The sequence below is a fragment of the Moschus berezovskii genome, chromosome 18 (assembly GCF_049115385.1).
Source record: "Moschus berezovskii isolate FMDL1 chromosome 18, NW_MosBer_1.0, whole genome shotgun sequence".
NCBI lineage: Eukaryota > Metazoa > Chordata > Mammalia > Artiodactyla > Moschidae > Moschus > Moschus berezovskii.
In genome coordinates, this window is record NC_142477.1 from 73,824,767 (window position 1) to 73,843,108 (window position 18,342).

Sequence of the window (18,342 nt, forward strand, 5' to 3'; positions counted from 1 at the left end):
TATATAAATAGGTAAATAGTTGGGTTTTTTTTTTTTTTTTAAAGACAGCCAGTTTAACAATAGACAAAAGATTGAATAGAAACTTCATCCATGGAGACTTACAATGCTTATTAAGCACATGAAAAGTTGTTCAACATCATGAGTCATTAGGGCAACATGAAATAAAATCACCATAAGATGCCAACACAGTGCCCCAAATGCCTGTAATCGACAAAGCACACAAGACCAAAAGTTGGTGAGGACGTGGAACAGTGAGCTCCTCATTCTGTTAGGTGTGTGGCTGCATCACATGGCAAGTGAGATCTTAGTTCCCCAACCAGGGATCAAACCCACACCCCCCTCATTGGAAGCACGCAGTTTCAACGGCCGGATGACTGGGGACATATGAGGGAATCTGCTTTGGAAAACTGTTTCGTCTATTTCTTCCAAAGTAAAATTTACCACCCAATTACTCAGGTGTATACTTACAAGAAGTGAACACTTCTATCCACACAGAGACTTGGAAGCAGTTGTTCATCATAGCATTAATTCATCATAGCCCCAAAGTGGAAGCAATCTCTATGTCTATCATCTGGTAAATAGATAAAGAAAATGTTCAATAGGCATTCAATAGAATATTATTCGGCAGTGCAGTGCTGATCAGTGCTGCAAAATGAATGACTCAGAAACATGATGCTATGCTAAAGAAGCCAAATGCAAAAGGCTACCTATTTTATGATTCCATTTACATGAAATGTGCAGAAAAGGCAAATTTAGAGAAAGCAGGTCAGTGGTTTCCTGGGACTTGGGGCGGTGAAAATGGAGATTGACTGCAGATGAGGTTGGGGGAAGTTTTGAGGTGACGGAAAAGTTCTAAAACTAGAATGTGGTGATGATTGCCCAACTCTATAATTTGAATTTGAATCATTGAATCACTTATAATGGGTGAATTTTATGGTGCACAAATTTTACTTCAGTAAGTCTATTGAAAAATTTGAAGGGGGACAGTGTGGAGACAGATGCCTCCTCTCTTGGCAGGAGATATCACGAAAGGGCAGAAAATCACTTCTGGTTGGGCATCTGCTCTTTATCAAACATGACCTCATTTTGTCCCTCCAGTAACTTTGAGGAAGAGGTTTTCTTTTTCCCTTTTTGTTGATGAGAAAATGGAGACCCAGTAAAGTTACTTGCAGTAATAGTGTTGGAGGCTTTGAGAGTTAAACCCGAGCCTTTTAGGACTCAGCACTCACATACCACTTATCGCTTCTCTAAGAAAGTACTTTGGCCATCTGATGCGAAGAGCTGACTCAATAGAAAAGATCCTGATGCTGGGAAAGATTGAGGGCAGGAGGAGAAGGGGACGACAGAGGGTGAGATGGCTGGATGGCATCACCGACTCAGTGGACATGGGTTTGAGCAGGCTCGAGGAGATGGTGAGGGACAGGGAAGCCTGGCACGCTGCAGGCCATGGGTCACAGAGAGTCGGACACGACTGAGTGACTGATCAACAACAATAAGAAAGTACAAATTCAAGAGGGCCGAAACAGTCAAGCACATGTTTCACAGAAATAGACTTTTCCCTCTCCTAAGGATGCCTTTAAAAGGGATGGGGATGAGGGGCAGGGCCAGTCTCTCAGGCACAGAGAAGCCACTTCTGCCTCCCAGATCTCAGAGGAAATTCAGATCTTCCTCTCTTTGTCCTTTTCCAATTCTCTAGAGCCTGAAATCCCTTTGTCCAGGCCCTGCTGGCAGAAACTTCGTAGTCTGGAGTCATCTTAGCCAACTGGCAAGTTCTACCTGGTACCTTCCCAGAAAGTGTTGTCTCTCAGCCCATATGCATTCTCCTGCCTCTTCCCCAGCCCACCCAACTTCTCTCCAGAGTCACACATTCCTCTCACAGCCAGGGTTCCCTGAACCCCTGGACACTGATTTGGAAGAGGAAATATAAAATCCTGGAGGAGTAAGGGACAGCAGCAGCTGCCTGCATCTGCTCTGCTTGGGGCTGTCCAGAGATCATGAATTGACCTGGATTAACCATAGGGGAGAAACTGCTTATGTTATATGAGCCACGTGGAAGTTACCGCCCCAGCTATTAATGCAGCATAAGAAGCAGAGCAGATATTTGGGGGCTTTGGTTGGTCAGATTCCCTGAACTTGGCTTCAAGGACACTGCCCTCCTGGAAGGAGATGAAACCTTGTGCCTTTTATCACCAGGCCTGTGGAGTCTTTTAGAGACTGCATAGACCTTTATGTAACATCTGGGCTCTGTTATTGACATCGTTGTGAGCTGTCTTAAGCCAATTTGATCTATCTCTGTTTTAGCATTATTTTGGTAGAAATTGGGCAGTTTCCAATAGATGAAGATAGAAGAGGGCTGTAGATGTCCCTGAGACTACCTACCACCTAGGAAGTAACTTGCTGCTCTATTAGACCTATGATAGAGTTTCTGTAACTAACACAGTATGCTGTCAGCACAGGATAGACTGACCATGGCAACAGAATAGAGACCCCAAAACAGATCCATGGGTATGGACACTTCGATGATACAAGAGCAGCTTCGTGGATCATTGAGGAAAGGCAGGATTCCTCAGTAAATGGATGTCCACATTGGGAAAAACCAGGAAGGATAACTAACTCCTGCCTCACACTACACATATAATCATTTCCAAGTACATTAAAGACTTAAATGTAAGAGGCAATTATAAAAGGTTTTAGAAAATAAAAATAGGAAAATTCCTCATAATCTCAAGGTATTGAGGGACTTCTAAAGACACAAAAAGTTCCAAGCATAAACATATTGATTTATCAGACTACATGAAGTTCAAGAACTTCTGTTCATCAAAAGACACAGTGAAAACAAGACTCAGCCAAATCCTACCCCACACACAAGCATTTGTTATCAAGCAGCTCCCTAAACAGCTTCTCGAGTTGTTCTGTAAACTCAGTGAAATACCAGCTGTCTTGTCTGACACTGCTTTGCATGAAAGTTTTCTCAAGACAGATGCAGTGATATCGTAGTGGCAGGATCAGCTAATCCTAACCATGGTGTGACAGTAAAATCTTCAGGAAGAGGCTGAAAACAGAGGATTCAGAATCCGAGAGCCAGGATACCATGTCGAAGGGTGTTTAATGCTGGGCTCAGCACGTTCTATTCATGCAAGGGTCATCCCTCATTTTACCAGTGAAGAAAATTATTTCTGACAACTGTTATGCTGGTGGATAGAGGCTGTGGTGTTGGTCAGAGGGGGATATACCTGAAGCCCCAAAGTTGCCTTTTCTGAAGTGAGAATTTGTGATTAGGGTCTGTTACTTGCTAAAGTGTTCATTCCTGATAAAGGTCCTTCAGATATTAACTCACCATTATTAGAGTATAGGTTACATTAACACACACACATGCATTCCTATGAATTTGTGAGTGTATATGCTCATGCCATAGTACTTGATTTTTTTTATTTTATTCAAGTATAATTGATTTACAGTGTTGTGTTAATGTCTGCTATACAGCAAAAATTACTCAGTTCTGGACATATGTATTCTTTTTCATAGTTTTCCATTATGGTTTATTGCACAATATTGAATATAGTTCCCTGTGCTCTCCAGTAGGACCTTGTTATTTAACCATCCTATATATAATAGTTTGTATCTGCTAATCCCAAACTCCCAATCCATCCCTCCCCCGCTGCCTCTACTGTGCTGTAGGCAGCATGGGGGCTTCCCTAGTGGCTCAGATGGTAAAGAATCTGCCTCCAATGCAGGAGACCCAGATTCCATTGCTGGGTTGGGAAGATCCTCTGGAGAAGGGAATGGCTACCCACTTCAGTATTCTTACCTGGAGAATTCTATGGACAGAGGAGCCTGGCGGGCTACAGTCCATGGGGTCCCAAAGAGTTGAACACAACTGAGCTACTAACAATAACACAGGGAGTGTAACAAGTGTTTATCAGACTCCAGTCCGTTGAGACCTCACCTGAAGATTCTTACCATATTCAACTACCTGTATTACTATTAATATTTTTCTTTAATTATTCACTTTTTAAATTTTTTTAAGAATATATATTTTAGAGGAAATTTTATATCACAATCATAATATAAAACTGATTTCACTTATCCCAAAAGTAAAAATTAAATCAGTGATGCAACAGCAACAAGAAATATTTTTAAATCTAGCCAGCTGCTGATACCTACTATTGGAGGAAGGTCTGCAAAGCCTGGTCATGCTCATGGGAAGCAAGTTGGGAAGTACTTTCTGGTAGGAATTTTATAGTTCAGTCTCATGTTGAGTCTTTGGTCCATTGTGAATTGGTTTTGCGCGTGGTGTGAGATAAGGGCTCGCTTCCGTTTTTTTGCCTGTGGCTGTCAGTTTTCCAGGTGCCATTTGCTTACAGGATTGTCCTGTCCCTGTGCGCATTCTTGGCGCCTTTTCTGCATGGCTTTATTTCAGGATTCTGGACAATGATCTTGTGGATATGACACCAAAAGTGCAGGAAACAGAAACAAAAACACAGAAGTGGGAATATATCAAACTAAAATAACTTCTGCACAACAAAGTATACAATCTATAGAGTAAAAAGGCAGGCTACCAGAAGGGAGCAAATATTTGCAAATCATGTATCTGATAAGGGGTTAATCCCCCAAGTATGTAAAGAACTCATACATCTCAATAAACAAAAAGAGCTAATAGCCTAACAGCTTGAATTTCTCCAGAGAAGATACACAAGTGACTGATAGGTGTATGAAAAGTTGCTCAGTGTCACTAATCATCAGGGAAATGCAAATCAAAACCACAATATAATATCACCTCCCATCTGTCAGGATGGCTGGTATCGAAAACAACAACGGCAACAAGACAACATGCTGGTGAGAACACAGGGGACTGGAGCCTCGCATCCCATGCTGGAGTGCCAAGAGCAGCCGCCGTGGAGAGCAGTACGGAGGGTCCTCAGAAAATTCAAGATAGAGCCATCGTGTAGTCGGCTGCGTCACTTCAGTCGTGTCCGACTCTGTGTGACCCAATAGACGGAAGCCCACCAGGCTCCCCCGTCCCTGGGATTCTCCAGGCAAGAACATTGGAGTGGGTTGCCATTTCCTTCTCCAATGTGTGAAAGTGAAAAGTGAAAGTGAATTCGCTCAGTTGTGTCCGACCCTTAGCGACCCCATGGACTGCAGCCCACCAGGCTCCTCCATCCATGGGATTTTCTAGGCAAGAGTATTGGAGTGGCTTGCCATTGCCTTCTCCGATCGTGTAGTCAAGCAATCCTATTTCTGGGCATTTGTCACAGGAGTTGGAATCAGGATCTGAAAGCGATATTAACACCCCCGTGTTCACTGCAGCACTGTAGACCATGGCCAAGATGTAGAAACAGCCTGAATGTGGCCTGTACAGACAGTGGAATACTAGTCAGCCTGTGCAAAGAGGAAATTCAGCAATGCACAGCAACTAGGGGCAAACCTTGAGGACGTTATCCTGAGTGAAATAGGCCAGTCACAGAAAGGTCAAACACTGTATGGTTCCACTTATTTGAGACATCTAAAATGGTCAGATTTGTGGAATCACAGAGTGAAATGGTTGGGACTTCCCTGGCCGTCCAGTGGCTAAGACTTCAAAGCTCCCAGTGCAGGGGGCACAGTGTCCATCCCTGGTTAGGGAGCTAAGATCCTGAATGCTGCAGGGCGTGACCTAAAAAGTGAAGAGGTGAAACAGTGGTTTCCAGGGGCTGGTGGGGAGGGGAAAATGAGGAGTTAGTAATCAATAGGCATCAGGTTTCAGTCAAGCAAGATGAATCAGCTCTAGAAATCTGCTGTACAGCAGCCAACAGTACTGTGCTGTGTGCTTAAAATTTTGTTGAAGACGCAAATGCTTTCTCTCTAGCTGAGGCATTGTTACTGAACCGAGTCACCTTGCTGACTCTAAAGTCACCCCTGGAAGCAGCTCACTGTTGTTCTTGGTACAGTCCAGAGGGCCAAAGTGTTAACCGCATGTTTATCAAGCAGCTAGTACATGGTAAACACTTGCTCACTTGTTCTGTAGCACAACCCTCCAGGTAGAATGTTGCTTATTTCCATTTTACAGACGAGCAGACTGAAGCTCAGAGGTGCTAGAATGTGGCCAGCGCAGAGCCAGGACCTGTCTGACATTACACAGTCAAGCAGGACTTGCTCTCCTCACCTCTCCTTGTGCCCTATGTCAGGTAGCCACATCTGTCCCTTCCACAGGGAACAGAACCAGAGTTTTCCTGGGACTGTGGTTCTCTGTCATTACTGACCAAACACGAGATGATTCTGGGGTATTTCAGAAGCAGAACTGTTCTGTGCCCTGGGTCATGTTTTTGGAAGTATCAAAGCATTCGGAGCCACCCTTTATGAGTACCTTGGCTTTATTTTATGCTTCGGGGGTTTGGTTGGGCTTTTACCTCCTTAGGAATTGCTCAGAAACAGACACGAACATGGTCTTGTCTTCTGTGGGCCTCACTGTCCCTTCTTCACTGGTCCTTGAGGGTCTCTGCCCATTTTAGCAGACAGGCCCCCTCCAGGCAGAGACTGGCCTCCTCCAGGCTCATCCTCATTTATCCAGCAGACACTTTGGACCAGATATCAGGGACCTCTCAGCACTGTCGTGGCACCTGGAGAAGGTACAGGAGGAAACCCTCTGTAGATCTGAGGTAGAGGAGCTGGAGTCAGCTCCTTTGGCCCCCACGTCCTAGTTAACCTCCCCAGAACCTCCATTTCCCCATCTCTAGAGTGAGCCAGCCCTCTCAGGATGACATGACATGATGCAGACAGATGTACTTTAGGAGCCGTCAAGTGCTGAGCCCACAAAAAGGGAATGTTGGGTTTGCAGTCTGGGGGAGCCGCAAAATTTCTGCCCACGAGGCAGCCAGGACACACCACAGTCCAGCATATGATCAGCTCCTTCATTATGTGGTTCCAACTGCAAGAACTGCAGGATTTCAGAGGAAAGAGTGACCCACAGGGAGTCCCAGGACAGCATGAGAATAAATACTGTTCCAAACCAGAAAGAGAAGGGGGTCAGAAATGGGAGGTTGCGGGGGGAGGGTGGTATCCGTTTTCTCCCTCTTGAGCTCTCAGCCTCTGGCCTGGATAAGACTGGTCCTGGAAAGTTGCTGCAGGGCAGAAGATACTTACGCAAGGCTAATAAAAATATCAGTGAGTCACAGATACCAGGCCCTTCAAGTCAGCATCCTTTATCCTTCTATCCTTATCCGTTGTAGAAAGTTGACAGTGACCAGGGAAGGCACACTACCAAAACATGTCCACCCACTTCTCCACTTTAGGTTTGGGCCAGGTCATACATCACGAGAAGGGAGGCGACTTAAAGTCAGCCTGATTCAAAGGTCCTGTAGGATCAGCAACCCACTTGAATCTCAAGGGGTGAATAAACAAAGTGTGTCATGTACACACAATGGAATACCATTTAGCCCTGAAAAGGAAGGACGTTCTGACACACACTGCACACAGTGTGGATGAACCTTGAGGTCGTGATGCTCAGAGAACCAGCCAGTCACAAGAAGACAAGTACTGTGTGATTGCCTTCATACGAATGAGGCGCCTGCAACAGTCAAATTCACACACACAGAAGGTGAAGTGACGGTTGCCAGGTCAGGAGGGGAGTGGAGAGCTGTCAGCGTGGGTGCAGGGTTGCAGTATCCCAGGATGAGAAGAGATCTGTGTATGGGTGGTGGTGATGCGTGACTGTACTCAATGCCACTGAAAAATGGCAAAGATGGTAATGATGTCATGTATATTTTACCACAACTAAAACTTCTTTAAAACCAGAAAGATAAATCATGTAGGGGCAAAATACCCCCTGAAAATGCTGTAGAACGTGCCACGTTGGAGACCCCCCAGCCATCTCCTTAGTCCATCATCGTCCTGTGGCAGGGTTAGAAAATCACTTTGGGTGGGGATGGCTTTTAGAGCCTCGTTTCACAGAAATTACAAGACAAGTCTTTTTCACTCCAGGCTTCACACTCGGCCTGGTAAGAAGGCACATGAGAAACACCAGGGAACGAGGCCTTCTGCGGGGAGAGCAGGGTCCCGCCTCACCCCATAGCACACCCCTGCTGTTTAGATTCCAGTTTCTGCACTGGCCCTCCCCCTGCTTGGAAGTTTATAATAAAGTGTGTACATGGAACGGCTCTACTGCACTCATATTTGCATCCTCAGAACCTGTGCCAGAGGGGGCTTAAGTGAATGGTTGCTAAATTAAGTTGTTTATTCATTTTGGAGCCATGGTCTTTGTTTCAGATCCTTTCATGTTGAGATGTACCCTGTAATTCTGTCCTGTTTGACCCAGAAATCAGTCAGTGCTGGGCATAAAGTAAATGTCTGTTGAATCATTGAATAGCTGTTGGTAGGTAAATCAGCATAAGAAATGCCTGGGTCCGTTTTGTGTCTCCCCTCCCCCTTGCCCCCACCACCTCCTTATCTAGCTGGGACAGTCGAGGCTGCTTAAAATGATGAGCCACGGGGGCAGACGAACATGGACATGAGCTGTGGGACGTCCCGGTAATTCAACCTTTCTGACCTCTACCTAAATCGTACAATAGTCATGTCACTGAACCCTTCAGATCCGTGAGTTACGACATGCGGGCAGGTCACGTTGGAGACAGCCTTAATGTCACCAGTCCGTAGGCAGCTGCTTGAGGAAAGCATGAGGTTTCTATCCAACGGACACCGAGTATCCCGTCGAGGTGGTGATGTGGAATAATGACGGGGCACGAAGTTCACAGTTTTTAAAAGCATTTTATTGAAGTAGAGTTGATTTACAATGTTGTGCTAGTTTCTGGTGTACAGCAAAGTGGTTTAGCATATTTATGCATATTTATATATTTTTCATATCCTGTTCCATTATGGTTTATTGCAAGATGTTGAATATAGTTCCCTGTGCTATATAGTAGGACCTTGTTCACGATTCATTGTTTTGTCTAAGTATGTGCATATTATTTGTCAAAGTATGCCTGTAATATATGTGTGTGTATATTCTGTGTGTGTGTGTTCCCTAAGCCAGCCAGTGGAGCATCACCAGGAAACTTGCTAGAACTGCACGTTCTCAGGCCCCACTCCAGACCTACTGGATCTGAAACTTGGTGGGGGGTGATGCGATGGAGTCTTGACTGTCTGCATCCTGACCCTCTTCCCTTCCGATGAGCTCGCCTGCGTGTCTCTTCCCCAGGCCCTGATCCAGCTGCCCCCGCATATCTCCCAGTGTGATGAGGTGCTGCAGTTCTTTGAAACAAGGCCGGAGGACCTGAATCCCCCCAAAGAGTAAGTTGGCTTGTGGATCTCCCTCCAGCGCGTTCTCACAGCCCTCCTTCCTGCCGGACCAGCCAGCCCAGGAGCAATTACATGAAAGCTAAGTAAAAATGGAACTAGATTCTCTCAGTGGAGCCCCTGCCAGGCCTTAACTCTTATGGCCTCCTCAGTGACCACAGGCGGCCTAGGTGAGTTCTAGGGGTGAAGGAAGCTGGCCGCACGCACCTCTAAATTCCCTAATGCCCTGCGCTCCCCATGGTACGTGAATGGGAGGTGGTGAGCCCCCGAGGTGGGGACCGTGCGCCTTGTCCTTGAAGGCGGATGTGTGCATGACCACCGGGGATGTGAGTGAGGGAGACCCCTTGGAGGCCCCGTCGCTAGTGAGTGGCAGGCCCAGGGTGTGAGCGCGTCCTCCTGCAGCAGGCAGCCTGCGCTCCTGGGCGGGCTGCACCTCCTGCACCATCCAGTGCCCGGGACCAGGGTGTGAGCGCGTCCTCCTGAAGCAGGCAGCCTGCGCTCCCGGGGCCAGGCGGCGCCTCCCGCACGTGCAGTGCACATCGCACAGAGTCCAACACCACCTGCCAGCCGGCCTTCGCACGCCAGCAGTGGGTGGCACACGCAGGAAACGCTGACTTACGCATGGTGGTTTTTTCAAAAAGCCCTTTTGGGGGAAGAGGCCTCCTGTGTGTTTGCGGAAGGAAGGAATCTGTCTAATGGAGAAGTCACAGTAGAGGGAGTGGAGGACACTGACCGCAGGTGCTGGGCCGCCCTGGGTCATGGGAGCAAGAGCTGGCAGGCTTCGGGGTCCACTGGGACCCTGGCAGGAAGAGCTGAGAAGTGCCAGCCAGGCACAGTTCTGGGAGGAGTGCGAATGTTCCTCTTAGCTCTGAGCGTAACTCAGTGCCCAGAGCAGCAGCAGTGACCCAGGCTTTCGTGGGTTCAATATTGCTGCTGCTGCTGCTAAGTCACTTCAGTCGTGTCCGACTCTGTGCGACCCCATAGACGGAAGCCCACCAGGCTCCCCCGTCCCTGGGATTCTCCAGGCAAGAACACTGGAGTGGGTTGCCATTTCCTTCTCCAATGTGTGAAAGTGAAAGTGAAGTCGCTCAGTCGTGTCCGACCCTTAGCGACCCCACGGACTGCAGCCTACCAGGCTCCTCCATCCATGGGATTTTCTAGGCAAGAGTACTGGAGTGGCTTGCCATTGCCTTCTCCGGTGTTCAATATTAGGTGGGGCTCAAAAGACCTGCCCACATTGCCTTCTGGAAGTGAATCTGGTGAAGACACAAAGCTTAGTGTTTCAATAGCCCTGTAAGGTGAAAGCAGCAGAGAGTTCTAAATCAAGCCATTTATACACACTCACAGAGCGAAATGCAGAATCAAGTTTGGAGGTCACCCAAAGTGAGCTGCTCACTCAGGACTAATGGCTTAACTATCCACAGGTGATAAACTTAACTTTCTGTAATAAATATCGTTTCCTGTGACAAGCACAGCATAAGTGAAGATAGTTTCTCAGAGACAGCCTACAGAAGTGTGGTGGGTGACATTTCATAAGGGACCCCAGTAAGTCTTTTGAATCAGAACATCACAAGGGAATGCCTTGCCAACCCGTGGATTTTTTTGGAAAGATGCAGAATAAGTATAAATCTGCTCTTGGGCCTGCAGCCCATCCTGGCTGATGTTTCCGTTCCTGGTGTCTCCATCATTTGCGCCTGGTCAACATTGCCCAGCTTTTTCACAAGACATGGTGAAATATTCTCAAAGGATCTTTGTCTGCATGCTCCCAGGCAGTCAGAGTTAAACTGTCAGTTAGGCCTGTAGACCCTGGTTTCAAGTCTCGTTTCTAGGGGAGGCGAGTCATAGGATATGGAGCATAGCGTGTTCGGTTCCTACTTCACTGTCTCACAGAACTGCCAGGTAGGAGTTGTCATTCCATTTTACAGGTGAGGAAGTTGAGGTTCACAGTAGTGAAAGAGACTTGCCCAGGGACACACAGTTTGGGAGAGGTGACTCTTCCCCAGGTCTACCTGAGTCTGAACGTAAGCTCTGTGTGTACTTCCCACAAAAGGGACAACCAGACTAAAGAGAAAGAGTCTGGGTTTGCAGTCAGGTACATCCAGGTTCAAATCTCGCGTCTACAGCACATGGGCTCTGTAGCCTTGGGCCTTGACTTCCGTCCCTGTGAAACGGGAATAGCAACGCGCCTTACGGTTGCAGTGACGATGGAGTGGCTATCACGAGTAGAAATTTCAGGACACGCCAAGAGCTCAAACAGTGGTGGCCCATGGTGTTTTCTCCTCTCTGGGTGCCCAGCCGTAGCTGTTTATACCCCAGAGCTGTCCAGGATGCCCCTCGGTAGGCCCTCACGGGAGGATTGCTGCGCCCCTGTTGAGCCGAGTGGCTCTGGGCAGGCTGCTCCTCGCGCCTGCTCCCGTCTCCTGTCTCACGGGCTGGATCTGATAGCACCGCCCTTGCGGCCCCGCTCAAGAGTCCAATGACAAGACGTGGAGAGAAGCACTTGGCCAGCACTCCAAAACTGGACTCAGTACCCACAGGAGGAGAGGCAAAACACCAGGCCCTGAGGGGCAGAGCTGACCTGGGTGTGGCTTCTCTGGGCCACTGGATTCCGCGACATCCAGATTTTCTTCTTCCTCATCTCAGCATCCCTGGGATCTTAACTTCGAGGAGGATCACAGAGCATTTAGAGAACCCAATAAAAGCTTTCTTCCTTCTCTCAAAAAAAACAACAAAACGCCCCAGTTTCTGGAGGTCCTCAGTGGTGTCGGGTCCCATTCGGGGCCCTGCAGTTTCGAGCCACCACCTGGGCACCCCTTCTGAGTGTTAACACTCGCGTGTCCTCAGCCTCCTGCCTGGCGAGGGTGGTGTGTGCGTCCCCAGCCTCTGAGCAGGCCTTACCCCAGCTCATCTGCAGAGATGGGCGAGGGCCAGGCCTGGGGCAGCCTGCTGTGCTGGAGAAGCATCCGGCCATTTCTGTGCAGGAAGGAAGGATGCTGGGGCACGTGGGGTGGGAGCCAGCCCTCTAGAGGGCCCGGGGTGTCAGGGAGACTGGGTGGGGGCTTTGTTATACTCGCTGGTGCCATGGCATGACCTTCCCCACTTACTGGCTGGCTCGGGCTGGCAGAAGGAACACAGGACTGTTCCCAGTTAGGAATGCCAGCGTTGTTCATCCATTCGGGAAATAGGTATCGAGGGCCTGCCCACTGCCAGGCCCAAGGGCTGGGCATGGGGGGCATGGAGATGACATGGCAGACGCAGTCTGTGCCCACAGGGAGCTTCTGGTGTGCTGGCCAGGCAACCAGCTGTTCCCCCCGGGCAGAGCAATCGCCTCCCTTCCCCTCCCGCCTCACTTATTTCATCTGTGAAATGAGACCACGGCATCTGCCCCACCCACATTATGGGGTTACTGGGAGACTGAACAGAAATAACAGTGGGGAGATTGGGACATGATCAGCAGCTGGTTTTCTGAAGTTTGGGGGCTGAAATCATGATGGTGCCTCCTGGGTATTATGTTAGAAAATTCCAAACATAGATTTTCTCCAGTTTCCTGGAGTTAGAGTTTTGTTCTTATACTTTTCAGGTGAATCCATTTCCTCACGTCTTAGGTGGGAATAACAGTACTGTCATTATTGACAAAGGAATTGGTTCCAGGGCCCCCCACAGATACCAAAATCCATGGATGCTCAAGTCCCTTATATAAAATGGTTCAGTGTTTGCATATAACCTACGCACATCCTCTCATATACATTAAATCATCTCCAGATTACTTATAATACCTGATGCAATATAAATGCTGTATAAATAGTTGCCAGGCACACAACAAATATAAGTTTTGCTTTTTAGAACTTTCTGGAATTTTTTTTCCAAACGTTTTCAATCCAAGGTTTGTTGAATCCATGGATGTGGGGCCCACAGTCATTGTGAGGTTTGGCTGTATGTGTGAAGGGCTTAGCACAGTGCCTGGCACACAGTAGATACACAGTTTTCACATCTCCTTGGCTGCCAGGGCCAAGATGCTTGGGTTCTACAATCCTTTTTGAGATGCTAAGAAAGAAGCTAGTTGGTCTGTTTGGTTGCTGTACGTCCCTGGGAGGCATGGGAACAAGTGAAGATGCTTGTTCTCCTATGGGAGGACCAGAGTCTTTCCTCGCAGGCCTTCCAGATGGCTCTCCCATCTCCCACATTTCTGGGCAAAACCCAGCAGAGACAGGGTCAACCTATTCAAGTGTGTTAATTTCCTAAATGTTTCCCACAAGTGCCACCCACACTGAAAGCCTGGAAAACAATCCCAGTTCTTGCTGTTGGGAGCCTTACAGGCTGGTGGGCATTTTTTGAGCGAGAAAAGAGGCAAGCTGGTTGGCATTAAAGGTCAAGAGTAAGAAGCTCTTGACTCGTGGCTGGAAGGGGAAAATCTCTGCTTGGTTTTTCTGTTGGTTTTACTGTTGTATATAGTAAGGAATATTTTGTTATTTATATAGTAAGGCATTAGCTTTGCTGTATTTGTTGTAAATATTTGTCTCTTTTATCGTGCATTTATATTTTGTTTATGGATTTTATGACATGCATAAGTTTTATATTTTTGTAAAGTCAAATCTGGTGCCCAGTTTTTTTAGTTGTGACTTCTTTCACTTGCTTTCAGTCTAAGAAGGGCAGTTACCATTCAGACACAAGATAGTTCCCTTAATTTTTTTCTAGTTGATTTATGGTTTGGGGTTTCTTTTAATATTTACTCATTAAATCGATTAGAATTCATTTCAACACAGTATGTGCTGAGGATCTAAAGATTTTTTCTACAGTTATAACCTTTTGAGTGCTAGAAGAAATCTTACTGCTCCATTTATTTAAAAACAAAAAATAAGACCACAACCTATAGTGTTTAATGATCATTTCCCTTTCTTCCCTCTGGAATAATACAAGAGAAAAATAGCACCTGCCCTCAGGAGATTTCTGTACTGGTGGGAAAGGCTGTGTGAGCATGTGAATACATGCGTGCCTGTACACACACACACACACGCAAATAAGAACATCCACTAAAAATACAAAACACAGCCTAGACTGTACCCCACAAAAGCACAAAGTAGCAGCTAAGATAAGCTAACCAGCATCCTGCAGAGTGTATCTACCTGATTCCAAGAGGTTCCCTGGAAGGAAAGGGAAGTTTCATCTCTGTCCACCCCCTGCTGTGTGACCTTGGGCAAGTGACTTGACTTCTCTGCGTTTCTCTTTCCTCATTAGTAAAGTGGGCATAGCTAACCTTGCTCACATCTTGGTTAAACAGTGTCCTGCTCATAAAGGGTGATAATGGTTTCAGGCACATGACAGATACTTACCTAGTGATGCCTTCCTGTCCTTAAGCCAGACTTTGAAGAGGAAGGAAGGGAGGAAAGAAGGAAGGAAGGAAGTTAGTTGCTGAGAGCCCAAGGGGTGGCTCTGGGGCCACAGCAGACAGCGTCACCTGGCTGTTGTTGTTTAGGGAGTAATGAATCGTAAGGGCAGCCGCTCCGTGATGTTAGTCCCTTGATCAAGTCTCTGATGCTCAGCCCTGAGTAAGGGCTTGCAGTGGAGATTGGGAGATTTGTCCAGCAGTTTCTTAGGAAAGACATCATGGGTTCCAAATGGTGCTTTTAGAGGAAGGTTTTTTGCTGCCATACCTGGGGAAACTTGGGATCACCCTAAGCAAGTCACACAGAGGAAATAGCGTACTTGTTTGAGCCCACACCAGCTGCTCCTTGACCCCGAGAGCCCCCTGCCGCCCCTCACTCCCCTCTCCAGCTGGGCCAGTGCAGTGGTAGTGGTGGGGACATGTCAGGGCGGGAGCCGGGATTTCAGGTGTCCCAGACCACAGCCCAGGTCACAGCCTGGAGGGCCGTGCGGGCAGAGGGCACTCTGCTTAGAAGCAGACTTAAGAGGCCTTTGCTGGTGTGTCCTGAACCCGGCCATTTAAGGACAGCTCCACCCACAGGACGGTCGGGGTTTGGTCGGAGAAGGAGCTCCAGCCAGGCCTGCCGGGTTCCATTCCTGGCAGAAGTGCCTCACCTCTGCGGGCCTCTGTGCCTCCACCTGCGGAGTGCAGTGATGGGAGGGTCCTGGGGGTTGGTCCAGGGACAGCGCTCTGACCCTGTCTGCAGCGGACGGCAGGGACTGAGCGGGGAGATCCCTCTGTCACCCTCGCCTTCCCTCACACAGGGTGTGACACAGCCTGGCTGGACAACACCTGGCCAGAGGCCATCACTGCTGACCGGCCCAGCCCTGCTGCTGCTTCCAGACATACAGGCGGGCAGCCCCAGGCTCCAGAGCTTAGCTCCCTGCTCCTCAACTTTTGTGATTACACTAAAACATTATTAAAAACCCAGATTTTAAAATCAGACACTGAATAGACATTTCTTCAGAAAAGATACAGAAATGGCCAGTGAGCCTATGAAAAGATGCTCAGCGTCCTTAGCCATCAGAAAATGAAAGTCCAGGCCACAGGGAGATACCACTTCATACCCACTAGCGTGGCTGGACTCAGACAAGACAGTAACGAGCGGCGCTGAGGACATGGAGGAACTGAAAGCTCCTTACGTCGCTGCTGAGAATGTCAGTGGTGTAGCCGCTGTGCCTCACCATCCCTCAGAAGTTAAACCTAGAGTCACTGTTTCACCAGCGATTCCGTCCCTGTGTATATAACCAAGAGAAATAAAAATATGTATGTGAAAATTTGTGTGCAAAGTTCATAAAAGCATTATTCATAATAGCCAACAAGTGGAAACCACCCAAATGTCCAGAACAGATAGAGTGTGATTTATCCACACAATGGGATATTATTCAGCCATAAAATGGAATGAAACCCTGATGGACTCTTGGAAACATTATGTTACATGAAAGAAACCAGTCACAGGCCACCTATTGTAAGATTCCATTCATTGTGAAAGTCCAGACTAGACAAAGCCTTAGAAACAGCAAGCATGTTAATAGTTGTCAAGGGCTGGAAGGAGTGGAAATGGAGATGAGCTGCTAAGGGGTACGGGGTTTCTTTTTGGATGAAAATCTCCTGGAATTTGGTGGTGGAAGTGGTTGCACAACTTTGTGAATATCCTAAAAAAGCAGTGAATTCTATACTTTAAAAGAATGAAATTTATGACAAGTGAATTGTATCTCAATCCTTAAAAATTTAGATAGACTTGGATTCAGATCCTGGCTGTGCGGCTTGCAAGCTGTGTGACCTTGTACAAGTTACTTAGCGTCTCTGTGTCTCATTGGCGTTTAGAGTACTTAGTTTTGAGGGTTATTATGAGTATTAAGTGAGTGAACTCAAAATACCTAGCAGGATCCTGGAGCAAGGTAACAGCATTTATCAGGAATTTAACAGTAAGTATCAGCTAATATTGCTGTTGCCACAATATCTGTCTCAACCCAACCATCTCATCTTACTTTCTGTGACACTGGACAGCTCTTTACTAATGGGATAATTTACTTAAAAGTATGTTGTAAACCCTCATTTGTAACATTCTGTTCGTAATGCAGTTGTGTGCGTAAACTCTGATGTGGTTAACAAGTGTAAGAAGTGGTTACTCATTCTGTATGGATTCCAGCCCGCAGTTGTCCTGAGTGTCACCATGAGGGAGACGTGCAATGTATTCCAAGAGTTTCCTGCTCTAGTTGCTCAGCTCAGGGCCCTGCTCAGCATAGACAAGGCCTCCCCCGTGCCTGATGAGGTGGCCTCAGGCCCCGTGCAGTGTAGAGGCCTAACTCCTGCTTTCAGATTGCATACCCACCCCTGGCCATCAACTCCCTGGAGCCCCCTCCTCTACAAACAGAGTGGAGATGCTGTCCCCAGGGCACCAGAGCGAAGAGAGAAAATGAGAAGGAATTCCTTCTTTTAAGGAGGTCTGGGTCCCTGGGGCTGACTGGGATCTTACATTCATTCACTGGAGATGTTGTGGGAGGGAAAATCTCCTTTTCCTAATGGAATAACTCGTAGCAATACACAAGAGATACTGACTCATTACTCTTCCCCACCCCCATTCTTTCCTATACAGGGAACATGTTGGGAAAAAGAAATCTGGTAAGAATATTTTCCATTTCTCCTATTAATTCGATGTTTAGTATACCCCTACTGAGCGATGTCCCAGGCCCTGGGCACTACATCGGGGATACAGCAATGGGATGGATGGATGATGGGTGGATGATGGATGGGTGGATGATGGGTGGATAGATGGATGATGGGCGGATGATGGGTAGCTGGATGGATGATGGGTGGATGGATGGATGAATGGATGGAGGGGTGGATGATGGATGATGGGTGGATGATGGATGGATGGATGATGGATGGATGGATGAATGATGGGTGCGTGGATGGATGGATGGGTGGCTGGATGGATGATGGGTGGATGGATGAATGATGGGTGGGTGGATGGATGATGGATGAATGGATGGATGGGTGGGTGATGGATGGATGGATGATGGGTGGATGATGGATGGGTGGATGAATGATGGGTGGGTGGATGGATGGATGGATGATGGATGGGTGGGTGGATGGATGATGGATGAATGGATGGATGGATGGATGATGGATGGATGGATGGATGGGTGGGTGGATGGATGGATGATGGATGGGTGGATGGATGGATGATGGATGGGTGGGTGGATGGATGATGGATGAATGGATGGATGGATGGATAATGGATGTTTGGATGGATGGATGGATGATGGATGGATGGATGGATGGGTGGGTGGATGGATGATGAATGGATGGATGGATGGATGGATGATGGATGTTTGGATGGATGATGGATGGATGGATGGATGGGTGGGTGGATGGATGATGGATGAATGGATGGATGGATGGATGATGGGTGGGTGGATGGATGGATGGATGATGGATGGATGGATGATGGATGGGTGGGTGGATGGATGATGGATGGGTGGGTGGGTGAATGGATGATGGATGGATGGATGGATGATGGATGTTTGGATGGATGGATGGATGATGAATGGATGGATGGATGGGTGGGTGGATGGATGGATGATGGGTGGCTGGATGGATGATGGGTGGCTGAATGGATGATGGGTGGCTGGATGGATGATGGA

At 47.6% G+C, this 18,342-nt stretch overlaps 1 protein-coding gene across 2 annotated transcripts in view; it reads left to right on the top strand.

Annotated features, from left to right (window-relative positions):
* SH3PXD2B (SH3 and PX domains 2B) overlaps positions 1-18,342 on the top strand; it is a 120,886-nt gene that overhangs the window by 58,689 nt on the left and 43,855 nt on the right. For both annotated transcript variants that reach the window (XM_088827767.1, XM_055421828.2), the window contains exons 5-6: positions 9,173-9,264; positions 17,292-17,317. In XM_088827767.1, coding sequence (XP_088683893.1) covers positions 9,173-9,264; positions 17,292-17,317 — 118 coding nt within the window. The remainder of the gene's footprint in view (positions 1-9,172; positions 9,265-17,291; positions 17,318-18,342) is intronic.